General features: G+C 34.2%; 1 protein-coding gene across 3 annotated transcripts; it reads left to right on the plus strand.

Annotated features, from left to right (window-relative positions):
* On the plus strand, positions 1-26,035 carry LOC105219893 (ER membrane protein complex subunit 10). Of its 3 annotated transcripts, XM_054228907.1 has the most exons (6): positions 1-162; positions 215-385; positions 437-633; positions 11,428-11,589; positions 19,573-19,750; positions 25,798-26,035. In XM_054228907.1, the coding sequence occupies exons 1-6, from the start codon at positions 100-102 to the stop codon at positions 25,867-25,869; spliced, it is 843 nt and encodes a 280-aa protein (XP_054084882.1). In that variant the 5' UTR covers positions 1-99; the 3' UTR covers positions 25,870-26,035. The 3 variants fall into 3 exon arrangements, with proteins under 3 accessions (XP_054084882.1, XP_011194543.1, XP_054084883.1); XM_011196241.3 differs by lacking the exon at positions 11,428-11,589; XM_054228908.1 differs by lacking the exons at positions 11,428-11,589; positions 19,573-19,750.
* The last annotated feature ends 525 nt before the right edge of the window (positions 26,036-26,560 follow it).

Consider the following 26,560-nt stretch of genomic DNA (forward strand, 5'->3'; position numbering starts at 1 on the left):
AATTAAATCGCTTTCTGAAGAAAAGTCTCGATTAATGTCATTCCTATGATTAATATTATCATCGCCATTTAGAGTTAAAAAAAATACTTTGTCGTAGTTATGGTATTCTTTAAGCAATTATATTATTTCTTAGTGCTTATTTTACATTATAAATTGTGTATGGTAAGTTAATTTGTTCTTCTAACTATTTTTGTGAGTAACAGTTGAATTTTAGGGGTATTTGGAATATGATAACTGGGTGAATATCGCGTTAAGTCATGCCATTGACCATAAGAATCCAAACAGCTTTGCTTATAGGGGAAATATAACGATATCAAGTCTAGAAATTGGATTAGCTAAAACGAACCAAGAAGTCTTAACTGCTATTCAAATTCAAAATCTTGAGGTATAAACATGCTTAATAGTAGAATATGTGTTTACTAATTATAATCAATAGGATTTGGCAAGAGCAAACCAAATGTACAGGTTGAAGGCGGAGGTGTATTATGCTGATGGAAAAAGACAACAATTTTTGAGCTCAACTAAGGCGTGTAATCTCATTATGTCCAACTTAAACGATATTCTATGGATTTCAATAGATCACAACGGGTATATAAATGCCGCAACGGTTTTGACTTCTAGATCTGATGTTTGGTAAGTATGGTACTATATTGTATTGCAAAAATAGGAACTTTAGTATACTGTCCCACGATTTTTGAGTTAAAATATATAGTGGCGGTGGAGGAGGTGGAACGATTTCGATTACTTTGGCGGTCGGGGTTTTAAAATCAGGGGTGTCCGAAGTTTTTTCGCGTAGAACTTCTTTCTGCACTGATATTTTAAAAATCACTTTTCACTCTAATATTTCGTAAGATTTATATGTTTACACTGCGCTGCCACTTTGTAGACATGTGAGGAATTCCTCTTTTTGCCAATATTCTGCTTCTTTTATTTAACACAATACATTTAAAAAAATCATATTGAGGATAATTCCTTCTGTTGCTAACACTTTTGTTTTAAAGCGCGGAAGAAGGTCCCCAATGTGAGTTCTACTCGAAAAATCTTCGGACACCCATGGTTGTTTCGACCAGGGTTATTTTTTTAAAGCGCGGCCAAAGAATTTTTTTACAATTAGGGACCAATTATACAAAAAAATAACACTGTTAGGCCTCCCAAAGTAATCGAAAGGAAAAACTTAGCATTAAACGTATTATAATGGAAGAAAATGTCTGTGTGAGACAAATGAAACAATAAGTTAACTTGAGTACAACAAATATTTAAATCCGAATTAAAGAGTATTTATGACAAAAAGTGTGCCAAACCGTCATTGACCAACAACCATAAATTAGCCAAGCTTAGATTTGCCGCAAAATATCGCTTTTGGGATGACGAGTGGAAAATTTTGTTTTACTGACGTAAAAAATTTCAACTAAGATTGCCCAAAGGGTCACCAAAAAGATTGAAAGCACAAAGCAGAAATGTAAGCGACGAAATTTTGGTGGCGGATCATTCATGGTTCGGGCTGGGATAAATAGCAGAGGGATGACTCCAGTTTGCTTTGTAACAACAAAAATGGACTCGGAATACTACATTAAATTGTTTGATGAAGTGTTAATTGATTTCGTACATAAATTTATTGGACATGATTTCGTTTTCCAGCAAGACAACGCTGCAATTCATCGTTCAAAGAAAACAATTGATTAATTGCTGTCTCGGAATATAAATTTTCTCGATTGGTCTGCATTTAGTCCCGACCTAAATCCTATAGAAAACCTTTGGTCTATGTTATCAGCCTAGGTTTTCGAACAGGGACGGCAATTTGATAACATAAAATGCCTAAGAAATGACATTGTCGAAAAAATGGACAAACATTGATTGGCATATTTGATTTTGCAATTTCTCCATTTGTAGTTAATTTTTAATTTATATTTTGCATTTATTATACACTAGCACTTCACTACATTGTTTCTACATATTAATTTTATATCATTTAATTTAATATTTGCTGTAAATAAGCATTTTACTTTTTACACAATTTTCTTCATATGCACAATAACAAACGGGTAAACGAATAAAAAAAGGGTATTATACACCAAATTATATCTCAGGATGTCCAAATTCTCGCAACAAATGTTGCTAAAGAGAGTATTATAGTTTTGTTCACATAACGGTTGTTTGTAACACCCAAAACTAAACGAGTTAGATATAGGGTTATATATACCAAAGTGATCAGGGTGAAGAGTGGAGTTCAAATCCGAATGTCTGTCTGTCCGTCCGTCTGTGCAAGCTGTAACTTGAGTAAACATTAAGATATCTTGATGAAACTTGGCACACTTATTTCTTGGCACCATAGGAAGGTTGCTTTCGAAAATGATCAAAATCGGACCACTGCCACGCCCACAAAATGGCGAAAACCGAAAACACATAAAGTGCCATAAATAAAGCTTTGGAAATAAAATTTGGTATGAAGGATCGCACTATGAAGGGGCGTATTTGGATGTAATTTTTTTGGGGAAGTGGGCTTGACCCCGCCCCCTACTTAGTTTTTTGTACATATCTCGCAAACTAATAGAGCTATATAAATCAAACTTTCTGCAGTCGTTTTTTTTAGCCACTTCCTAATACAGTGCAAAACTGAAAGAAATCTGATCATAACCACGCCCACCACCCATACAAAAGTTAGGTTGAAAATTACTAAAAGTGGGTTAACTCACTAACGAAAAACGTCAGAAACACTCAATTTCACAGAAATAATAGCAGAAGGAAGCTGCACTGAGATTTTTTTACAAAATGGAAAATGGGCGTGGCATCGCCCACTTATGGGTCAAAAACCATATCTCAGGAACTGCTCGACCGATTTCAATGAAACTTGGTATGTAATAGTTTCCTTACATCCCAATGATATGTTGTGAAAATAGGCCAAATCGCTTCACAACCACGCCTACTTCCTATATACCAGAACTTTGAAGACAATCTGAGTCGTTTACTTTACAATATATAAAGTAAGTACTAGTGAAGATATCGATGCAGAACTTTGCACAAATACTATGTTAATAGTGTGGCAGCCGCATTCTAAAAATCGAGGACCTCGGTGCTTCTAACCTAATATTATGGTTTCCAACTTTCAATGGACTTTATACTAGTGATGAGCGATATTGCTATTTTTGAATCACTGTGATTTCAGTGATTGCTACTTTTAAATCACAGTGATTCTTTTTTTGCTATTGCGATCACAACAATAAAAACGAATTTATAAGAATTTGTACTCCAATTTTTTTTTTTTAATTTTTTACATATACATTTTTAACAATATCAAAAATTTACCTGCTTTTGTAATCACTATTAACTAATTAATACATTTTGGGTACATTTAACTGCTTTTGTAATCACCGTATCCAAAATTATCGAAATCACAACTAAAATTTCTACTGTGACCACTGAACAGTGATTGCTACTTTCGAACTGATATTGTTACTAAACAGTGATTGCTACTTTCGAACTGATACTGGTACTGAACAGTGATTGCTCCTTTCGAACTGATACTGGTACTGAACAGTGATTGCTACTTTCGAACTGATATTGTTACTAAACAGTGATTGCTCCTTTCGAACTGATACTGGTACTGAACAATGATTGCTACTTTCGAACTGATATTGTTACTAAACAGTGATTGCTCCTTTCGAACTGATACTGGTACTGAACAGTGATTGCTACTTTCGAACTGATATTGTTACAGTGATCGAATTAGAATCACTGAACTGCTATTGCTACAGTGATCGAACTAGAATTATTGAATTGTTATTGCTATAGTGATCGAATTAGAATTACTGAACTGCTATTGCTACAGTGATCGAATTAGAATTATTGAACTGTTATTGCTATAGTGATCGAATTAGAATTACTGAACACCTATATGTACTGTGATCGAACAAAAGCACTGAACTTCTCTATAGCTACTGTGATCGAACTCAAATTATTTAACTGCAATAGCGATTTTAAATCACTGATATTTACAAAAATTGATCGCTGTTGCTATAATCGATATTTCAATCACAGTGAAAAAATCACCGATAGTGAAATATCGCTCATCACTACCTTATACCATATATATGAAGAATATGTTGGTCAAATTGTGTATTATATAATATAAATAAAGTTAAATAAATAAATTGCGAGAGTATAAAATGTTTGGTTACCCTAACTTAGCCCTTCCTTACTTGTTATTTTTTAGATTCGTTTGCAAAATATGTGATATTGTAACACTTAATTTGTGCCAGCATATAACCCCTTTTTATTGTACAAATACAGACGATTCTGCAAAAAGTTGAACGTTTATTTACAGCATATTTTAATATAATTTATAGAAAATAACTCCTATTCTGTGCACTTTACAAATTCAACAAATTTCTAATTTGTAAAAAATTTAAATTTATCAAGCATTTCGTATTCTGTGTCTAATACCTGAGACAGACATGTAGTATACATTGTAATATGCTTCAGAAACCATATGTCTATCACCGGTTTTCCGAATTTTGTTTGAAAGCAAATGGTGTTCCGTACTACAATAGAGTTCTAGAAACCATTGGAATTTTGTGGTGTTGTGAAATGTACTACAATGGATTGCATTGAACACACCGAAAGCTTTAAGCTCTTCTGCCACAATCATATGTTTTCTGACATTTTGACATACAGAAAATAAATTAAATTCAAAATTAATTTAAATCAAAAAACAAAATTTGAAAAAGAAATTATGTGAAAAATATGTAATATGTATGTAATAATTATATTGGATAATAATATTTAAAGATTGCTTGAAGTTATAACTAAGTCAGGATCAATTTTCCTGCCTGTTATTCATAATTACATTTTGCTAGAATTTATTTGTATCAGCTGATGAATGTAAACATAGTACAAAATACTACATGTGTGTCACTATGCTGGTTCATGGTTTCGAGAGCTTTTATTGTAGTACATATTATAGTATGGAAACGATATGTCTGTCTTAGGTATAAAATAAAAAGCTCTTTTCTTTATAAGTTGTTAAGAAGTAAAATGCTCTTGACAAATATAATATCTCGCTGTGGATAGTTGTGGAAGTGAATTTGTTGTAATGGAGATATTTTACTTTTGTCGTTATTTTTATGCAAAGAGGAAAAATATGAACATGTGGATGGCTCGCGTTATTGAGCCGTTTTTATATTAAGTAGTTTACTTTTCTCTTTTTTGTATAAAAAATGAAGATAATGAGGGTAACTTTGACGAAATTGTTTTCTATATATTGCATTCGATTACAGGATAGCAAATTTTTCCCAATAAAGAACACAGCTTTGATTTCGTAGTTCCAAGGAACCTTTCTGAAGCTAAACATAACAACCAATTAAATTAAAATTGCATTCCAAATAGTTTTAAATATTTTATAAAGCACATATATATATATATATATATTTGGCGTAGGAACCGCTTTAAGCGATTATAGCCGAATCCACCAGAGCGCGCCACTCATTCCTCCTTTTTGCTTTTTGGCGCCAATTGGAAACACCAAGTGAAGCCAGGTCACTTTGCACTTGGTCTTTCCACCGGAGTGGAGGTCGTCCTCTTCCGCGGCTTCCTCCAGCGGGTACTGCATCGAATACTTTCAGAGCTGGAGTGTTTTCTTCCATCCGTACAACATGACCTAGCCAGCGTAGCCGCTGTCTTTTTATTCGCTGAACTATGTCAATGTCGTCGTATAAATCGTACAGCTCATCGTTCCATCGCCTGCGGTATTCGCCGTTGCCAATGTTTAGAGGACCAAAAATCTTGCGCAAAACCTTTCTCTCGAAAACCCCAAGAGTCGTCTCATCGGATGTTGTCATCGTCCACGCTTCAGCGCCATACATATATGTATTATATTATGTAGTATTCTGTGGCTTTGAGGAGGAGCAAAAGACTAGGGGGGTTGGGATGGAAAAGCAAATATATAGCCTCTGTCATCCGATTATCAATCAACCTCATTTACGCGCGGCTCTCCTTGTTTGGTTAGAGAGATTAGCGAGGCCGTAAATGCGGTATAACCTTGTCATCTATATAGAATAAATGAGGTTGTAAAATCAAACCAAATACTTTGCATCAGGCCTGAAAGGCTTCAGTCGATATCTCAGAATTCTCGATACATCAGATTCGGATAGATAGGCTGATAACCGGGCAAACGTAAACCAAACTTATCAACGAAGCCACAATGAAGAAGGCTCGGTTAACACAAACACTCATCCACATAACAACATTTTGCATGAAAAAATAGGGCTAGATTCGGAGCATGGAATATTTGCGCTCTTTCAGAAACTTCACGTCTAGACCAAGAGCAAAGGATTTATTGTGAAATTGAAGTTAAATTATTAACTATTTTGCAACAAATATTGAAATGCATGTGAAAACTTATACCTGAGACAGACATGTAGTACATATTGTAGTATGCTTCAGAAACCATATGTGTATCACCGGTTTTCCGAATTTTGTTTGAAAGCAAATGGTGTTCCGTACTACAATTGATTGCATTGAACACACCGAAAGCTTTAAGCTCTTCTGCCACAATCATAAGTTTTCTGACATTTTGACATAAAGAAAATAAATTAAATTCAAAATTCATTGAAATCAAAAATCAAAATTTGAAAAAATTATGTGAAAACAAGTAAGGAAGGGCTAAGTTCGGGTGTAACCGAACATTTTATACTCTCGCAATTTATTTATTTAACTTTATTTATATTATATAATACACAATTTGACCCACATATTCGTCATATATATTGTATAAAGTCCATTGAAAGTTGGAAACCATAATATTAGGTTAGAAGCTCCGAGGTCCTCGTGTTTGTTATATGGGGCCTTAAAAACCTACGGTCCGATTTCGGCGATTTTTAGAATGAGGCTGTTACACTATAAACATAGTATTTGTGCCAAGTTCTGCACCGATATATTCACTAGTGCTTACTTTATATATTGTAAAGTAAACGATTCAGATTGTCTTCAAAGTTCTGGTATATAGGAAGTAGGCGTGGTTGTGAACCGATTTGGCCTATTTTCACAACATATCATTGGGATGTATGGAAACTATTACAAACCAAGTTTCATTGAAATCGGTCGAGTCGTTCCTGAGATATGGTTTTTGACCCATAAGTGGGGGATGCCACGCCCATTTTCCATTTTGTAAAAAAATCTGAGTGCAGCTCCTATCTGCCATTGCTTATGTGAAATTTAGTGTTTCTGACGTTTTTCCTTAGCGAGTTAACCCAGTTTTAGTAATTTTCAACCTAACTTTTGTATGGGAGGTGGGCGTTGTTATGATCCGATTTCTTTCATTTTTGGACTGTATTAGGAAGTGGCTAAAAAAAAACGACTGCAGAAAGTTTGGTTTATATAGCTTTATTGGTTTGCGAGATATATACAAAAAACTTGGTAGGGGAGGGCCACGCCCACTGCCACAAAAAAATCACATCCAAATATGCCCCTTCATAGTGCGATCCTTCATACCAAATTTTATTTCCATTGCTTTATTTATGGCTTAGTTATGGCACTTCTGTTTCTGTTTTCGGTTTTCGCCATTTTGTGGGCGTGGCAGTGGTCCGATTTTGCTCATTTTCGAAAGCAACCTTCCTATGGTGCCAAGAAATAAGTGTGCCAAGATTCATCAAGATATCTTAATTTTTACTCAAGTTACAGCTTGCACAGACGGACGGACGGACGGACAGACAGACATTCGGATTTGAACTCCACTCTTCACCCTGATCACATTGGTATATATAACCCGATATCTAACTCGTTTAGTTTTGGGTGTTACAAACAACCGTTATGTGAACAAAACTATAATACTCTCTTTAGCAACATTTGTTGCGAGAGTATAAAAATATGTAATATGTATGTTTGATAATAATATTTTAAGATTGCTTGAAGTTATAATTAAGTCAGGATCAATTTTCATGCCTGTTATTCATAATTATATTTTGCTTGAATTTGTTTGCATCAGTTGATGGATGTAAACATAATACAATACTACATGTGTGTCACTATGCTGGTATATGGTTTCTTGAGCTTTTATTGTAGTACATATCGTAGTACAGAAACCATATGTCTGCCGTAAACTTGTAAAGTAATTCAAATAAATTTTTCAATTCAAGTCAATATAATTGGACAGAAATCAGCTGTTTCTGTTTACATTTTTTGTTTCCCACACGTGTGGGGAAAAGCTATGCGTTCTGAAGCTTTTTATTTTATCAAAATTGTCACAGAATTCCAAAAAAATTCTTACTTGATAAAAATCTGAAAAAAATTTAAATATTTTTGTTATTTTGTCAAGTGCACATAATAGGGCTGTAAATATGTAGAAACAAATTAGTGAAATTTAAATATATGTAAAGTGCAAAATATATGTCAAAAATTCAATATGCAATGAGAAATAACTTGGCAAAAATTGTGAAGTTTTAAACTATAAATACGAATATCTTGAAAACTAGAAGTTTGCGACGGCTATAATTATATATATTCGTAATCTGAGAACCTCCGACCTTACCCAGTTTAACCCCGAACGCTTTGACATAGTATATTTCATAAAGTGAAAAACCATGTTTAAGGTTTTATTCTAAAAGATTTCGTAACTAAGCAACTATCTCGCTCTTTTTGCGAAAACTATAAGTTTACGGCGGCTATAATTATATATATATTCGTATTCTGGAGAACCTCCTCTATCTGCCCTTACCCATTTAAACCGACATCGTGTGACAGTATACTAAAGCCGACCCATTAAACTATTTGTTGGATTGCATAGCAAAATGAATTTACGCAATACGACTCTGAGAGTCTGTGAACGGTTCGTCATAACAACACACATAAATTGTCACTACTGCTTTGAACACATAGACGATGGTAGTTCACGTCGTAGCAACAGCGAAATTTCCTGCTAGTCTTGAAGCCAGCTTCTTGAACATTTTGTGTTCGATCTGAGTTTCCGGTATAAGTGGAGTATGGGGTGAAATAGGAGGCTCTCCAGATTAGGAATATATATAAATAATGTGGATCGGACTTGTAGTTTTAAAAATACAGTGGAACTTCTCTAACTCGAACCACCATAATCGACAAAAAACTTCGAGATAGAGACACTTCGAGTTATAGAATATTTCAAAAAAAATAAAATTTTTTAAAAACCTTTAAAATATAGATTTATAAACAGTTTTATCAATTTACTACGCTAATTGATGATTTATGAAATCCAGAAGTGTAATATCAAATTTTTGGTTCGCCTCCATACGAATATAGTGACTCTTATAAAATTCTGCGTCGATAGTAAAATTTTATTTTTTGTATTATGCGCTGGTCGAAAAGTTTCTAAATGCTATTTCCAATTCAAAAGTTCGAGTTATATAAGATACACTGTATTTGTATTTAATACCCGAGACACACGTGGTAAAAATGCCATGATAAAAGTATAAAAGTATTCTGTTTACTACGTACTGTGACACGAAAATTGGACTTTGTAACGTACGAATACCAGAATACCAGATGTGTATCACCAAATACCAGCATTTACCATATAAGCAATGTAGTATTTCTCTGGTAACAAGATCAGCATTTTTTTGTGGTATTTCACAAACCCCAGATAAAAATAGGTATCAAACCTAGGAGAGAGCTTATATACAAAAACTTTTCAAAATATTTTGTCAAAATTTATTTTCAAAAATAAATAAATAAAAAGGAAAATAAGAAATTTTTCAGAATTTTTTTTTCCAAAAACACCAGGGTCATCTACTGCTTTATTTTGTGGCGCGATTTTAGGATATACTATATCTAATTCTGTTTTTGTGGTGAAAATAAAGGGTGATTTTTTAAGAGCTTGATAACTTTTTTAAAAAAAAAACGCATAAAATTTGCAAAATCTCATCGGTTCTTTATTTGAAACGTTAGATTGGTTCATGACATTTACTTTTTGAAGATAATTTCATTTAAATGTTGACCGCGGCTGCGTCTTAGGTGGTCCATTCGGAAAGTCCAATTTTGGGCAACTTTTTCGAGCATTTCGGCCGGAATAGCCCGAATTTCTTCGGAAATGTTGTCTTCCAAAGCTGGAATAGTTGCTGGCTTATTTCTGTAGACTTTAGACTTGACGTAGCCCCACAAAAAATAGTCTAAAGGCGTTAAATCGCATGATCTTGGTGGCCAACTTACGGGTCCATTTCTTGAGATGAATTGTTCTCCGAAGTTTTCCCTCAAAATGGCCATAGAATCGCGAGCTGTGTGACATGTAGCGCCATCTTGTTGAAACCACATGTCGACCAAGTTCAGTTCTTCCATTTTTGGCAACAAAAAGTTTGTTAGCATCGAACGATAGCGATCGCCATTCACCGTAACGTTGCGTCCAACAGCATCTTTGAAAAAATACGGTCCAATGATTCCACCAGCGTACAAACCACACCAAACAGTGCATTTTTCGGGATGCATGGGCAGTTCTTGAACGGCTTCTGGTTGCTCTTCACCCCAAATGCGGCAATTTTGCTTATTTACGTAGCCATTCAACCAGAAATGAGCCTCATCGCTGAACAAAATTTGTCGATAAAAAAGCGGATTTCACATTTCGAACCGAACACTGATTTTGGTAATAAAATTCAATGATTTGCAAGCGTTGCTCGTTAGTAAGTCTATTCATGATGAAATGTCAAAGCATACTGAGCATCTTTCTCTTTGACACCATGTCTGAAATCCCACGTGATCTGTCAAATACTAATGCATGAAAATCCTAACCTCAAAAAAATCACCCGTTACATTTTTTGTCTTATTTTGCAATATTAAATCTTACTTTCTCCATTTCATATAAGTAAATATTTATTGTATACAATTTTTTCAAATATCGAATGCATATGAATCACACAAACAATGCATATACAAGCACACTAATAGCTGACCTGGTTTCTGTGTTTACAATTACAGTAATCCCCGCTTAAGTGACCCCGATTCTAACATGCAAGACTTTTGAGACACTTAAGCGGGAAAGGCATTTAAATGAATGCTGCTTAAGTGCTTCGAGGTACTTACCAAACTTTTCTCAAATACAGTAGTTTTCCGAAATAACGAACACATTAATTGTCAGGCGTGTTCGTTACATCGAATTTTTAGTTAAATCGAGTATTCTCTTAGAGGTAAGTTCTTCAATAAAAATGAATTAAATATCCGTAAATTGTAGTTTAATAAATTGTTTTATTTAATTATTTGTTCAAAAAAGAAAAACCATTACGGAACAATTCAAATATTTGCTTTACATTAGTAATACTCTTAATTTCTATAGCAATTTAAAAACTTGATTAATCATCGTTCACTTCGTTGGAATACAAAAAGTATATTTGATTTATTAGCTACTTCTTGAAGTTTAATCAAGCAATACATTTTTCAAAATTGATAATGTTCAATGTTCTTCTTTGCTGCTCTTAGCCTTTTAGCGTCACTTCAATTGCTGCACAAAAGGACAGCACTCTTTCCTTGGATAACTTTCTCTCTGGCCCTCTGCAGAGTATACATATATGTAGTTTATCAGCTAAATTCTTCCAAAATGGACCAAATTCAAATTCACCACTACGCACAGTGGGTCAGAAGGTAGGCAAAAGCGGCCAAAACTAGACTCTTTTTTTTAATTTTTATTTTGTTTATAGTAATCTACACATATCAAAGTAGATTTTAGCCAATTTCTGTTACATTTAATTAAATATTTTTAACTCCGCAGTACTTTGAATTTCAATTCGACAGTAAAATTTTATTACGTTAATGTAAAATAATGAATATAGTTTAAAATTGATAAATATTTCATAAAATTTCGAAATTTTTGTTTTATTGTTTTATATTTACAAAATATCTGCAATATGTTGACTTCTTAAATCATATGTAGAGGTTTTGCAACGCTGCACATACATTGCCGAATTTTTCTATCTTGCCAGGAGAATACCGACTTCTTTTCTTATTATTGAGCATTTTCCACCGGTCCTTCAGTATACCAATGGTTCGTTCAACTATAACGTGCTTGGCACGAGCCAAATTCAGGATTTCTAAATGGTGTTAAACACCATGATTCCAAAGGATATCCAAAACCTCCTATTAGTTGATAGAATACGTAAATATGTCTATAATATATTTTTTACTTTTATTAGTGTATATATTACCCAAAAGACAGTAATATCTCAAATTGTTTCTATTTACTTATAATAAATATATACTTATAATAAATTCGGCTGCAGCCAGCTGCTGCCTGAACAAAATTTCAAAACCTGCCAAGTACGTGCTTGAAAGTCGAGTACGGGGCGTGTGCTGCGGCTTAAAAAACAAAATATTAGAAATATACAAGTTCGCACTAGGGCGTCGAACTCTGAGCTTTCATAATCAGAGAAAAAGACAATGGACATCAAAGGCTAGAGGTCGTAATCAAGTTTTAGCTCATTGCAAATAAAATATAATTTAATAAGTTAAAAATAATAATTAAAAGCTAAATGTTCAGTTCCGATGTGTCTGGTCGCTTCTTCATTTACATACTGTCTAAGCCTCATTTCGTGAGACTTTGCAAGTTTGGTTATTTCATTTACTGCCGAATCTACATCAAGCTCACGGTGAAGCTCAGCAAATCTAACATACCAAGGAGCATTAACTATACTTCTTAGTACGCAGGCAATACAGCTTTGTCTTGAGCAACCCCATAGTTGAGCTCCCCATTTAGTAATTGCATTGACTGCTGTCTGCACATGAAGGATGGATACTAAGGTTGACTCTCCTGCTGCTAACAGGGCTGTGTCATCCGCAAATGTCACTGTCACATAACTTGAGTCACTTGTAAAAAGCAATTAAAGCACTGGCCCCAACACGCTTCCCTTATACTTAAGGTAGGAAGCAATTGTTTTGCAATATTTTTTGGGTAACATGCATTTCAATTTCAGCAGTAGACCCAAACAGTATCCAAACTCTATAAAAAGCCTGAGGCACGTTTAAGAAGGCCGCCGAACAAACGTTCTTTTTATCCATAGCATTTTCAACGAAAATAACGATTCGGTGCACCTGGTCAATTGTTGAATGGTGATTATGAAAGCCGGACTGATGTACTGGTATAAGGTGCTTTTGTTCTATTATTGACTTGAGCCTATTTTGAGAACAGTCTCGAAGACTTTCGATAAAGCTGGCAACAGCGGTATTGGCCTATAAAAAGTGTCATCATGAAGTGGTTTACCCGGCTTAGGTATCATAATAACTTCAGATACTTTCCAAAGCGATGGAACGTATCACTAATACAATGTTTACAATTTTTTTATACAATTCTTTGTAATATTAATATTTCGTAATATTTCTCCGCTTATGAAATCAAAAGATAAGACTTTTAATTTCTTTACTAGTAACTCCATCATTGTTAGGTCTAAATGTGTTTCTCAAATGATTTGCAAACTGCAGCTTTTTGTGCATTCGTTTTGGCCCTTTCAGTTCAGTTTAATTTTATTGGTGCGACATGTTTTATTTGTTTATTAAGATTCCTTGCAGCTTTCCAGAGCGAATAATCGGTGAATTTATCAACAGTGAGTTTGGACAAATACCTTTTGAAGGAATAGTTTTTAAACTGTCTAATTTATTTTCTTAGTTCTGCTATACATCTATTAAACTCAGTTTTGAGAGCAGCCGACCTAGTTTGCTGCCATCTTCGTCAAAGTTTGCGTTTTTTATGGATGTATTTTGGAAATTTGTTTCCACTTAGATTCACGCGAATATTAGGTGTACTCTTCCACGTAGCATTTTGAATTACTTTTGTGAAAGATTCAATTTCACAATCTAAGTCAACATCTGTCGATATGCGCTTCAGCTTAAATTCGTCTTTATTCAGTATAGTCTTAAATTTATACCAATCAGTACGTTTATTAGATAAAGAAGACGTGCCGGATGAAATTACTGGTTTTTCACATTGGATTAGTAACACTGGTGAATGATCAGAGCTTAAAGCTGAGCTATATTCAATACGTAAATTGATTTTCGATACTTTGTTGATGTCAAAAAAGTCAAGAATATCTGGTAATTTCCTACTATCTGCAGGCCAATAAGTGGGTCTCCCTGTCGAAATAACATTGCATCCAATAACTTGTATAGCTTTCAGAAGTTCTCGACTTTTGGTTGTAGTTAAACGAGCTCCCAAATTTTTTGCATTAAAATCACCACCCATGATGTACCTTCCGTCATATTTTTTTTAATAAACTCGTATAAGTATCAGTTTTGATATTATGCCTGGGCGGACTATATAGATCAATTAAGTATAATGACTGACTGTGCATTTTTACTGAAATTGTTGTAGCTTAAATTTCATCAGTTTTAATCTAAGCTTCTTAATACTTTTGATTTAAACCGCGCTTCCTCCTCGTGCTGAGTTTTCTAGGTACGGAGTCTGGTATAAGTCATAATTTTTGAATTTTAAAAATGAATGGTTCGTAAAATGTGTTTCGGACAACAAACATACATCAATATTTCTGTCGTTTAGAATAACTTTCAATTCATTTTTAATTTTGGAAAGACCATTGGCGTTCCATAGCATTATTTGAATGTTAATTTCTAAAATGAAGAAAAGGCATAAAACCTTTATTTTCGATTTTTTTGGAGGAATATTTCCAAAAAAATAAATCCGTGGTGCGAATTTCCCGTTGGAGACGGTTGGCATTAAATAAATAAAATTGAATTTTGACCCGAGTTTATTAATATGAAAAAAACATTCCCTCCGAATTTCATCAAAATACATAACAGACTTGCCTACATATATTTTCGGTAAACATTTTATTATAAGCACTGAGTTTCTCATGTTCGATATATGCGGCTTTGAAAACTTATATTCCAATTTCCTCTATTTTTAGAACGGTGATGCCACAATATAAATCTAGTATTTGTGCAAAGTTCTGTTCTGATATCTTCACTAGCACTTAACTTATATGTGGGTGATTCTACGATAAGACGTTTCAATTGCATAGAGAAAACGACCAAAGAAAAACTTAGGATTTTTTTCATGAAACCTCTATATTATGATTTTTGTCCCTTTTATTTATCTTCTCATGTAAAGGCAAATCCTCTGATTCTACCAGCGGGTATTGCATCGAACTTTCCCAGCTGAAGCGCTTTCGTCATTCGAACAACATGACCTAGCTAACGTAGCCTCTGTTGTTTTATTCGCTGAATTATGTCAGAGTCGTCCTATAGCTCATCGTTCCATCATCTGCGCTTTTGCCAATCTTCAAAGGACCATAAATCTTCCACAAAACCTTTTTCTAGAAAACTCGTTTCATCGGATGTTGACATCGTCCAAGCTTCTGCACCATAAAGCAGAACGGGATGATAAGGGACTTGTAGAGTTTGGTTTTGGTTCATCGAGAGAGGATAATAACATTTAGAGAGGATATTAACATTCAAATGTCCATGTATTTTTGGTTTTGTTGATGCTGGTGATGGCTGGAGGTGGGGAAGGGGTCATGTTCAGAAGCTCACGCAAAAAAGTATCAAGAATCAAGCAGCTCACGACTTCCGATCCGAGTGTCATGATGAATAGGAACTCCACTGGCACTTATTTTGCCAGGGGAAATACGGCAGGGGAGAGAAGTTTTCATGAAAAATTTAATTGTTTTAATTGACAGAATTATTTTTTGGGTTAATTATTTATTTCACTTTAATTATCACAGTAATAGTAATTTAGCACAATAAAGGCAAATAAATTTAATTAATAGTATACGTTATATGAATTGCCAGGGAGAGACAAAATCAGTTTTCGAATCCAGTTCACCGCACGATCGGGCCGCAATAACTAAAAAACTACAGCACTCAGACGGATTTCGTGATTAGTATTGTAACCTCAGGCTGAAATAAGCCCTTAAGCACTTTTTTTAATGCGACCGCCTTTGAATTTATGTCGTACAAACGGAACAAAATTTGGCAGGGTAGATACATAAAAAAATCGGGACAAAAGTTAATATTAAAAATTATATGAAATGAACAAAATAATTTTGTTTTTTATTTAACAATACTTAATTTTAATTAGTTTACTTCCGATTGAACTTAGTTTAGGTTTCACATCTCATACAAAAAATATATGCATTGTCCGAAAGTTAAATATAAAGTAGCAAGGGGACAAGCCAGGGGAGATACTTTTTTAGACTAAGGAATTTCATAAAAAATTGCGTTAATTATGCAGTAAGTTGTAATGTTATTTAATACATTACATTAATATGATGTGATTCATTAAAAAAATAGCAACATAAAGGACAAAAACAATACTTTAAGCTGATTGCCGCACAAGCTACCTCTTATCGTAGAATCACCCATGTATGTAGTAAAGAAAACGATTCAGATCGACTTGACAGTTCTGGAATGTGGGAAGTAGGCGTGGTTGTGAACCGTTGGTTGGCCTATTTTCACAACATATTGGGATACTAGGAAAATATTACGAACCGAATTTCATTGAAATTGGTCGAGTAGTTTCGGATATATGGTTTTTGACCCATAATTGGGGGGTTCACGTTCATTTAAAATTTTGACTTTTTTACTGAATTAAAGCATTTTTTGTAATTTTTATACTCTCGCAACCTGTTGCACAGAGTATCATAGTTTTGTTCACATAACGGTTGTTTGTGTCACCAAGAAATATAAGAGTTAGATATGGGGTTATATATACATAAATGATCAGGATGACGAGTGGATTTGAAATCCGGATGTCTGTCCGTCCGTCTGTCCGTGCAAGCGATAACTTGAGTAAAAATTAAGATATCTTAATGAAACTTGGAACACATGTTCCTTGGCACCCTGAGGAGGTTGCTTTCGAAAATGGGCAAAATCGGTCCACTGCCACGCCCACAAAATTGTGGAAACCGAAAACCTATACAGTGTCATAACTAAGCCATAAATAAAGTTATGAAAATGAAATTTGGAACATAGGATCCCATTAGGGAGAGGCATTTGGATGTAATTTTTTTAGAAAAGTGGGCGTGACCCCGCCCCCAAATAGGTTTTTTGTATATAACTCGCAAACCAATAAAGCGATATAAACCAAACTTTCTGCAGTCGTTTCTTTTAGCCATTTCCTTATACAGTCCAAAAATGAAAGAAATCGGATAATAACCACGCCCACCTTCCATACAAAGGTTAGGTTGAAATTTACTAAAAGTGGGTTAACTCACTAACGAAAAACGTCAGAAACACCAAATTTTACATGAGACATGGCAGAAGGAAGCTGCACTGAGATTTTTTTACAAAATGGAAAAAGGGCGTGGCGTCGCCCACTTATGGGTCAAAAACCATATCTCAAGAACTATTCGACCGATTTCAATTAAATTCGGTATATAACACTTTATTGACACCCTGATGACGGGTGGAATATGGGCGAAATCGGTTCACAACTACGTCTACTTCCCTTATAACTTTTGAATTCCATCTGATTCGTTCACTTTATAATGTATTCATAAGGAATCAATGAAGCTAGCGGAATAAAACTTGACACAAATACTGTATTTGAGCTGTGACATCACTTGTGGAAAAATTGTCAAATTTGGACCATGACTTTTCAAGGCCCCTGATATCGAAAATGAAGAACTCAGTGCCTAAGGTTAATTTTTCACCGAAAACATAGGTAAATCCCTCAGATATTTTAATGTAATTCATTCCCTCTGAATTTTTTTCTTATAACAGTTTCTCTCTGTACCTGAAATGCTAAAAATCGGGTCATAACTTCCCTCAGATCCCATATACCTAATTATAAGTAATATTAAATTAAGTGAGCGTATAGTCTTCGATACATTGTATCTTGGTGGTGAAAACGAGTGAAATCGGTTTAGGAATTACCTCAGTCCCCATATACTATTTATGATGATTTTCGTTATTCTATTGAACTTTATACCAAATATATGGGTCGACTTGTGTTATCTTTATAAAATTACATCAATAAATTGCGAGAGTGTAAAATGTTCGGTTACACCCGAACTTAGCCCTTCCTTAGTTGTTAACCTAGCATTTGTATGGGAGGTGGGCGTGGTTATAATCCTTTTGAAAATAATCAGCGCATTCAATGTCAAAAATATTAAAAGGCACTCAAAAGAGGAAAGTTGCAAAAAATTTTTTATTTGTGGCTTAAATATTAAGAGGGGAATTTTATATGTAAATTTAGAGAAAAACAACGATGCCGCAAAATGTGGTCACTTAAGCGGGGATCACTGTATATATGTATGCAAGTGGCTTCATATTGTTCAAGATAAATAAAGACGGATTAATGTAAACAAATACATGAATTGTTTACAATTTTATTGTGAAATATGGGTAAGCCAAATACTTAGTTCACTTTATTGAATACACTTTGATTTTGGGCTATCGATACAATTGAACAATGACAAAAATATTTTAACAAAGCAACAATTAAAACCCTCAAAATATTATTATTTTTGTTTTCTTTTTTTATATTTTTGTTTTCAATTCAAATAAAATTCTCTTATTATTATCTTCCTGGCAATTTTTCCATATTTACTTACTTTCTAATCCTTCCCTGGCCTTCCCTGGAATATTTCAAGACTAAAATTAGCCAGATCGGTTTGGCAGTTCTCGACTTTTTGCAAGACTAACGAACAGCAATCATTTGTATATCTATTGATTACAAATTGTTTGTATGGGAGATTAGAAAAGTGTGGTTTTATTTTCGTAAGAACCATCCTTGGGTTTAAAGGAATATTCTAAAAAAAGAATTAGTGAAATTGGTTCAGGGGGGTTACTCTGTAAGGCGTTGCGCAAGTGAAAAAACTCGCAAACGAAAAAAAGATACTCTGTAAATGCGACAATCGCATTTGTTTTCCCCTTCGCAATGAAATTACTCTGTATTGCGTTTACGAGTTTCAAACTCGTGCGTTTTACGAATTTTTCATTCGATATCAAACTGGCAAACGCAATGAACCAAAAATGTAAGTTAATAAGGTATATTTGTAGTTTTATTTACTAAAATAATGACTTTAATAGGGAACATTCCAAAAATATGAAATAAGGTGGAAAACAGAAAATATACATTGAACATTGGAGCTAAATGTTGTGAAGTTATATATTTCCCGGTATGACCAATATAAGTGTTGAATTTTAAGTATCCTTTTATATGGTGCTTCAGTGACATTGAAGTCTAATGGTTCTTTTTATGTACGTACTGTAAATAATGCTTTTTTATTCTATTAGTGATTTAAAAGAATCAGTTGTTCTCGAGTTATGCGCTTAGCAATACATACATATGTAAGTAGAAAAAATAAATTATTCGTTTGTTTCTTCTCCAAGCAAGTTGGTATGTTAGCTGTATAGCTTTTTTCCTTTAATGACAAATAGGAGCTTTGAGGACAATATTTAAAAATATGCCTAGATAAAAGAAATCCATTATTTTTCCAAGAGATGGCAACAAACCCAATACATTTCTTATGTTGTTGATGGCAAGTTCGATTAACCGGTGAGACTCTACTAATAATAGTATGTTCGTCAGAAAATTAACAATTTAAATGTTTGTCTTAGAATAAATAATACTTTTTATATCACTGTACTTAGTTTTAAAAAAAATATTTACTTTTTTAGCTTCTATGAAAATATATCAGTGTCTGGCTTGGAAGACTTTAATACGGATGTTCTTATTCGACATACAGAAATGGCGCCGTTTCCAGATACTACGAGCTTTATTCAAAAATTAGAAAGGGAAAGAGAAGCTAGAGAACGAGGGGATGTTCGAGATAACCGCGGATTTTTCGCTAAATATGTAAGTTAAGTTTTTAAATTAATCGACAAAATTTCCAGGTATTTGATAAATGAACATTAATCATTTAACCACTGCAATGGTAAAAAACGCGTATGAAATTTTATCTCGAATTTGTAGCGTTCTTACAGAAGAAGACATAATTTTCACTTACACATTATTTCACCAATGTATATGAACATCTATTGTAAATTGAATGTACTATATTTTCAAATATATTTCCATTAGGATTTGTTCTGGGGTTTTTTGACATGCAAATTCAGTTCAATTTAAGTATATTATTATATCATATTTTTCGCCTATTGAGAGCGTTTTCTACCAAGTGGTCTCTGATTATGGCCATGAGTTATCTGGGCGATGGTAATGTCGAGGTAAATGCCGGTATTCTGCGAGCAGTCTCAAGTCTCTAATAAAGAGGAATCTGTGGAGTAATCTCTATAGTGAATTTTTGGTTTTCTGGCGTGTTAGTCTCATCTTTAGTTGAGCAATATCAGTCTCTCATTTGTTATGTGCTTTAAACCAGGACACAGAAAAACAATAATGGATAATGCAATTGGACTAATATATATTATAATGAAAAGGCTAAGTTCGGGTGCAACCGAACATTTTATACTCTCGCATTTTATAGATCAAATTTTATTAAGATAACACAATTTGACCATATAATCGTCATAAATAGTATATGAGGGTTGAGGTAATTCCTGGAAATAAGAATTGAGTTATATGGGGAAGTAGGCGTGGTTGTGAACCGATTTCGATCATATTCCGTTCGTTTCATCAGTGTATTAAGAAAATATTATGTACCCAATTTCATTAAAATCGGTCGAGTAGTTTCTCAGATATGGTTTTTAACCTATAAGTGGACGAAGCAACGCCAATTTTAAATTTTTTAAAAACATCTGAGTGTAGCTTCATTTTGCCATATCTTCGTCAAAATTTAGTGTTTCTGGTGTTTTCCGTTAGTGAGTTAACGGACTTTTAGTAATTTTCAACATAACCTTTGTATGGGAGGTGGCCGTGGTTATTATCTGATTACAACTATTTTCATGATGCGTGATGAAGTATGTGAGGGAAACGACTGCAGAAAGTTTGGTTTATATAGCTTTATTGGTTTGCGAGATATATGCAAAAACCCCATCCAAACAGAGCCCTTCCCAATACGATCCGTTGTGCCAAATGTTACTTTAATAGCTTTAATTATGGCATTTTATATGTTTTTGGTTTTCGCAATTTTGTGGGCGTGGCAGTGCTCCAATTTCGCATTTTCAATACCAATCGTCTCATGGTGCCATGGAATATGTGTACCAAGTTTCATTAAGATATCTCTATTTTTACTCAAGTTATTGATTGCTGGACGAACGGACAGACGGGCATCCGGATTTCAAATCTACTCGTCACCCTGACACGTATCTCAAACGCTAATGAATATTTTGACATGAAATTTGACATAACTGTGACTGACAGTACTACCAACCTAAAAAAAAAACAATTCTCCAAATCCTTCGACGCGCGCAGTTTAAATTCAAATGTCACCTTATTTTTTGGACACAGTAGTATATAGTGTTACAAACCACCCTTATGTGATCAAAACTATAATACTCTCTTTAGCAACTTTGTTGCGAAAGTATAAAAACGAGAGGAAGAAGAGAGATATTATATTAATATTTGTAATTTTGCAATAATGATAACAAAGTGCTTATGTTTTAGCTACACTCGTAGGCGCAATCTGGCTATTTTGCGCAACAAGTAAGATCCCTTTTTATATGTAGAAAATACATTTAGGAAATTCTTTCGATTTCCAAAATATATAATAATGAAAATTGAAATTTAAAGATGAGTACATGTGTTAATCGATTGTTAGGTTGTTCAAATTTTTCATATTATGCATTTATTATAAACTTTTTCAGTATTATTTCTCTTTTCACAACTGTATCAGCCAGAATACCAATATGATACATCTTGACTAACAGGGTCGCTAATTCACAATTGTGACAAATGAGACATGAGACAAACGTGACAAGCAGAATACCGTTATAAATGTGACCTGATGTGTGTTGCGTCAGTTACCGTACAGAATGTCGAATCATCCATATGTTCTGCCAACTCACTCCATCTAAGGTCGTGTGACAGTCTACTCAATTAATTTTCGCGCTAAAATTCAGTCTCCACTCATCTGAAGTGCTCAGCAGCTGTTTCTGTCACACCGCAAACCAGCTGATTGTGCAGATTTGTAGGTGGCCAGCAACACTACAATATATTTACGTATAGTTGGTAAAGTAGTTGGTAAGGCAGTTTATATTACTCAACATAATCATAGTTGAATAGGTCTTAATGGAGACCCAGATCCCTCTTCCTGGTGGTGGAATACAATGTAATCAAATAAGTACGTTGCTCGAAAGCTTATAAAACTAGAAAAATTTAGCAATGAACTAAAAAATAAAATGCTTGTTCTTAAGCTTCAAACTACTAAATATACAGATAAAACTTCTTCCCCTCCATCAAAAGCAACTTTTGTAGCTGAAACAGACGAAGAAGTGATTGAAAATGAATCTAATTGGTTGTTGAATAATAAAAATGCAGGAATAATAAGAAACGCTTATTTTGAAATTTTGCGGAATTAAACATGTTCTAAATTCTGTCGTCAAACTTGAGTCTTTCAAGACATCGAAACTTGTACAGCACTGGAAGCCTATCAAGCGTTCGGTCACACTAAAAATATTGTGTGTGAAGTGTGCCGGAAACCATACAATTCTAAGCTGTACAAAACCTGCCGATCTACCGCCAAAATGCTGTAACCGCAATCAAAATCACCCTACGAACTATAGGGGATATGAAGTGGCAAAACAACTACAAAAAATTAAAAAAGGGGCTGTGAAACATAAGGAGCATCAACAACCAAATCGAATAAACACAAGCGTATATACTGCCCCAGAAGGAAGATACGAATACAAGCCAGCAATCTGGTAAACCATCATTTGCTAGCATAGTAAAATATAGCAACACATTGCAACAAAAAATTTCTGAAAATCAAATAAATCCGAAAGTAGTTGATTATGTTACCGACAATCCTTCGTTGATTCTTAACAAGATTAATAAGATAGAATAACAAAACAAACTTATTCACGAACGTCTTAATCAACTAGAGCGACTGCAAAATTAAAATAGGGAGCAAAAATGAAACCTTTAAAAATTATGACGTGGAATGCTAATGGCTTACTCAAACATAGGGAGGAATTAGAGACATTACTCCATCTTGAAAAGATTGATATTTGTCTTATATCTGAAATTCATTTCATAAATCAGACTTTTGTTAAGTTCAAAAGCTACCCAAATTACTTTAGAGAATTCCAAAATACGAAAAAGCGGTTGTTTCAGGGATTGGAAAAATATGTATTACCGCTATATATAGCCCACTTAGGCAAAATATTAAATATTATTTTTATACCGAGCTTATTCTAAAGCATCATGGAAAATTCATTATGGGCGATGACTTTAATGTAAAACACTCGCAACGGGGTTCAAGAGTTACGACATCAAAGGGGAGAGACCTCCTTAAAGTCGCTATAGCTACTGGATGTGACTTCGTGTCTACTGGTAAGCTGATCTACTGGCATACCGATACAAGAAAGTTTCATGCCTTTATCGATTTTCTTATCATTCGCCAAATATCGAAGAACTTCATTACCGTCGAAAATCGTCGAAAATATATATAGGTACTAACGGGTGATTTTTTTGAGGTTAGGATTTTCATGCATTAGTATTTGACAGATCACGTGGGATTTCAGACATGGTGTCAAAGAGAAAGATGCTCAGTATGCTTTGACATTTCATCATGAATAGACTTACTAACGAGCAACGCTTGCAAATCATTGAATTTTATTACCAAAATCAGTGGCAGAAAATCCGCTTTTTTATCGACAAATTTTGTTCAGCGATGAGGCTCATTTCTGGTTGAATGGCTACGTAAATAAGCAAAATTGCCGCATTTGGGGTGAAGAGCAACCAGAAGCCGTTCAAGAACTGCCCATGCATCCCGAAAAATGCACTGTTTGGTGTGGTTTGTACGCTGGTGGAATCATTGGACCGTATTTTTTCAAAGATGCTGTTGGACGCAACGTTACGGTGAATGGCGATCGCTATCGTTCGATGCTAACAAACTTTTTGTTGCCAAAAATGGAAGAACTGAACTTGGTTGACATGTGGTTTCAACAAGATGGCGCTACATGCCACACAGCTCGCGATTCTATGGCCATTTTGAGGGAAAACTTCGGAGAACAATTCATCTCAAGAAATGGACCCGTAAGTTGGCCACCAAGATCATGCGATTTAACGCCTTTAGACTATTTTTTGTGGGGCTACGTCAAGTCTAAAGTCTACAGAAATAAGCCAGCAACTATTCCAGCTTTGGAAGACAACATTTTCGAAGAAATTCGGGCTATTCCGGCCGAAATGCTCGAAAAAGTTGCCCAAAATTGGACTTTCCGAATGGACCACCTAAGACGCAGCCGCGGTCAACATTTAAATGAAATTATCTTCAAAAAGTAAATGTCATGAACCAATCTAACGTTTCAAATAAAGAACCGATGAGATTTTGCAAATTTTATGCGTTTTTTTTTTTTAAAAAGTTATCAAGCTCTTAAAAAATCACCCTTTAGTAGCCGTACACGATAACACATGTGTGTGCGATCTGTATGAAATCGGTTCGCCATACAGGACATACAAATCCATTTTACGCGCGTTCTTCGATAAATAAACACGGGAGAGAAAGCGGATGATGTAATAACACTTCTTGTAATTTGTTACATTTATATTTATTTGGGCATTCCTGTTTTAAAGCAAACAAACTTTTATTATAAATACCCTGCATTTTGGATCTCATAAGGAAAAAGAGAAAAATGCGTAAAATATGGCAAATTACAAAAAATGCTTGGAAACCGATATTGTCGAATACTTCTCTCAAAGCTTACATCGATAATGAACCAATCTCATGGAAGGTATCCGAAATCCTTATTGTACATCTGAAAAAAAGCATAACAAACATAATAGAAGATGCGATGGAAAGTTAATCTTTCTAGACGTATATCAGGCATTCGAAAGAGTGTGTCACCATAATTTAGTTTATAAATTAGGAGTTTTCTTACCACATTATCTGATTGATTTACTTGCCTCTTACTTAAGCAACCGGTACTTCAGAATTAAGCAGGGGCAATCATATACCACCTTGCAACCAATTAAAACAGTTGTACCCTTCTAGAGTTGTTGTTTACTAGTGATATGCTTACGCCGGCAAACTATATAATTGCCTAATTTGTTAATGATATCTGCATCATAACGACAGGCAAGAATGAAGTAGAGTCGGCCAACAGCAAGCAATTTTCAATTAACTAAATAGTTGAATGGACACAGAGATCGTACATTACTTTAAGCGAAACGAAATACATCACTACACTAACAAAAGTGACATACTCTCCCTCTGCGAAATATCCAGGCATAACGTTGTATGCAAAGCTGAAATTGAAAGAAAACATACAAAAAATTGCAGAATTTACACTACGATTCATCAAAATAAGCTGGTTAATCGGTAAGAAATCGCAGTTAACAATATCAAACAAAATCCTCGTATACAATCAAATGTCCAAACCTATTTTGGCATACGGAATTCAATTTTGGAGATGCGTCGAACCGATAAACATTCAAGCGGTATAAAGTTCCAAAATAAAGTCCTACGGAACTTTGTAAATGTCCCGTGGTATATACGAAATGCATTGAAACATTCAGCGAGCACGCAGAATCACATAAACGCTAAAAGCCGACGAGAGACATTTGCAATTATATGAAATGTGAAACTGTATCTAATTCCGTTTCAATAAAAAAACGTATTCATTTTGCTTCGCGTCGATTTTTAGTAGTTTCTGAGAATGCACGTTTTTTCTCCTACCTAAAGTATTTATATAAGTATATGTTTTAACAATATCACTATAGAAGTAATCTACATTTAATGATATTATCCGCCATTTTTATTTAAATTATTTATTTTAATTTATTTTCAGTGGATGTATATTGTTCCAGTCGTTTTGCTGGTGTTCATATCTGGAGCGACTAATCAGGATAATTCGAAATAAATTAAACCTAAGAAAGTTTACTAATAAAATCAAAAATACGCATTCGTAATTTTTGAAATTCTTGTTTCATATGTATACATTAAATATATATAATAAAGCAACTCTGTTGCATCTATTGCAAAAAATGCGTAAAACTCGTAACAAATAAAAAGTGGTTATAAATCAATCTGGCGGAAAAATTAAATTTTTTGGTTTATAGTTAACCATTTCGACCCCCACGATACCTGTGAGCAACTTCACCAATTTGATGATTTAATTTTTTAACTTGACTTAAGAGTCTACTTATAGGTTAATATATCGTAACACGTGCGTAAGCAAATGATTATATATACAATTAGCTGCTCTCTTACAATTACCAGCTGTGATCAAAGCTGCCATACAGGTTTAATAAATACAGAATAAAAAGTTTTATTCCCAACTGCATTACCGACCAAACGACAGGTTGCTAACACCCAGTAGGAAAATCGCTAAAAATAAAAAATGGTTGATCTTCAACATGAGGTGACGCCGAGAAACAGCCTAAGCACATTTAGAGTAAACACAACTGAAGAGTTACAAAAGGCTAACTCACTTGTAAATGAAAGGCTAAAACTTTAGAAGCGATGTGTAACCAATTACACAAAGATAATATAGCACTCAAAAAAGAAAATGAAGAACTGAAAGCCTGTAAAAGCAAGCCTGATGTAAGTGT

The sequence above is a fragment of the Zeugodacus cucurbitae genome, chromosome 4, assembly GCF_028554725.1.
Source record: "Zeugodacus cucurbitae isolate PBARC_wt_2022May chromosome 4, idZeuCucr1.2, whole genome shotgun sequence".
Classification (NCBI taxonomy): domain Eukaryota; kingdom Metazoa; phylum Arthropoda; class Insecta; order Diptera; family Tephritidae; genus Zeugodacus; species Zeugodacus cucurbitae.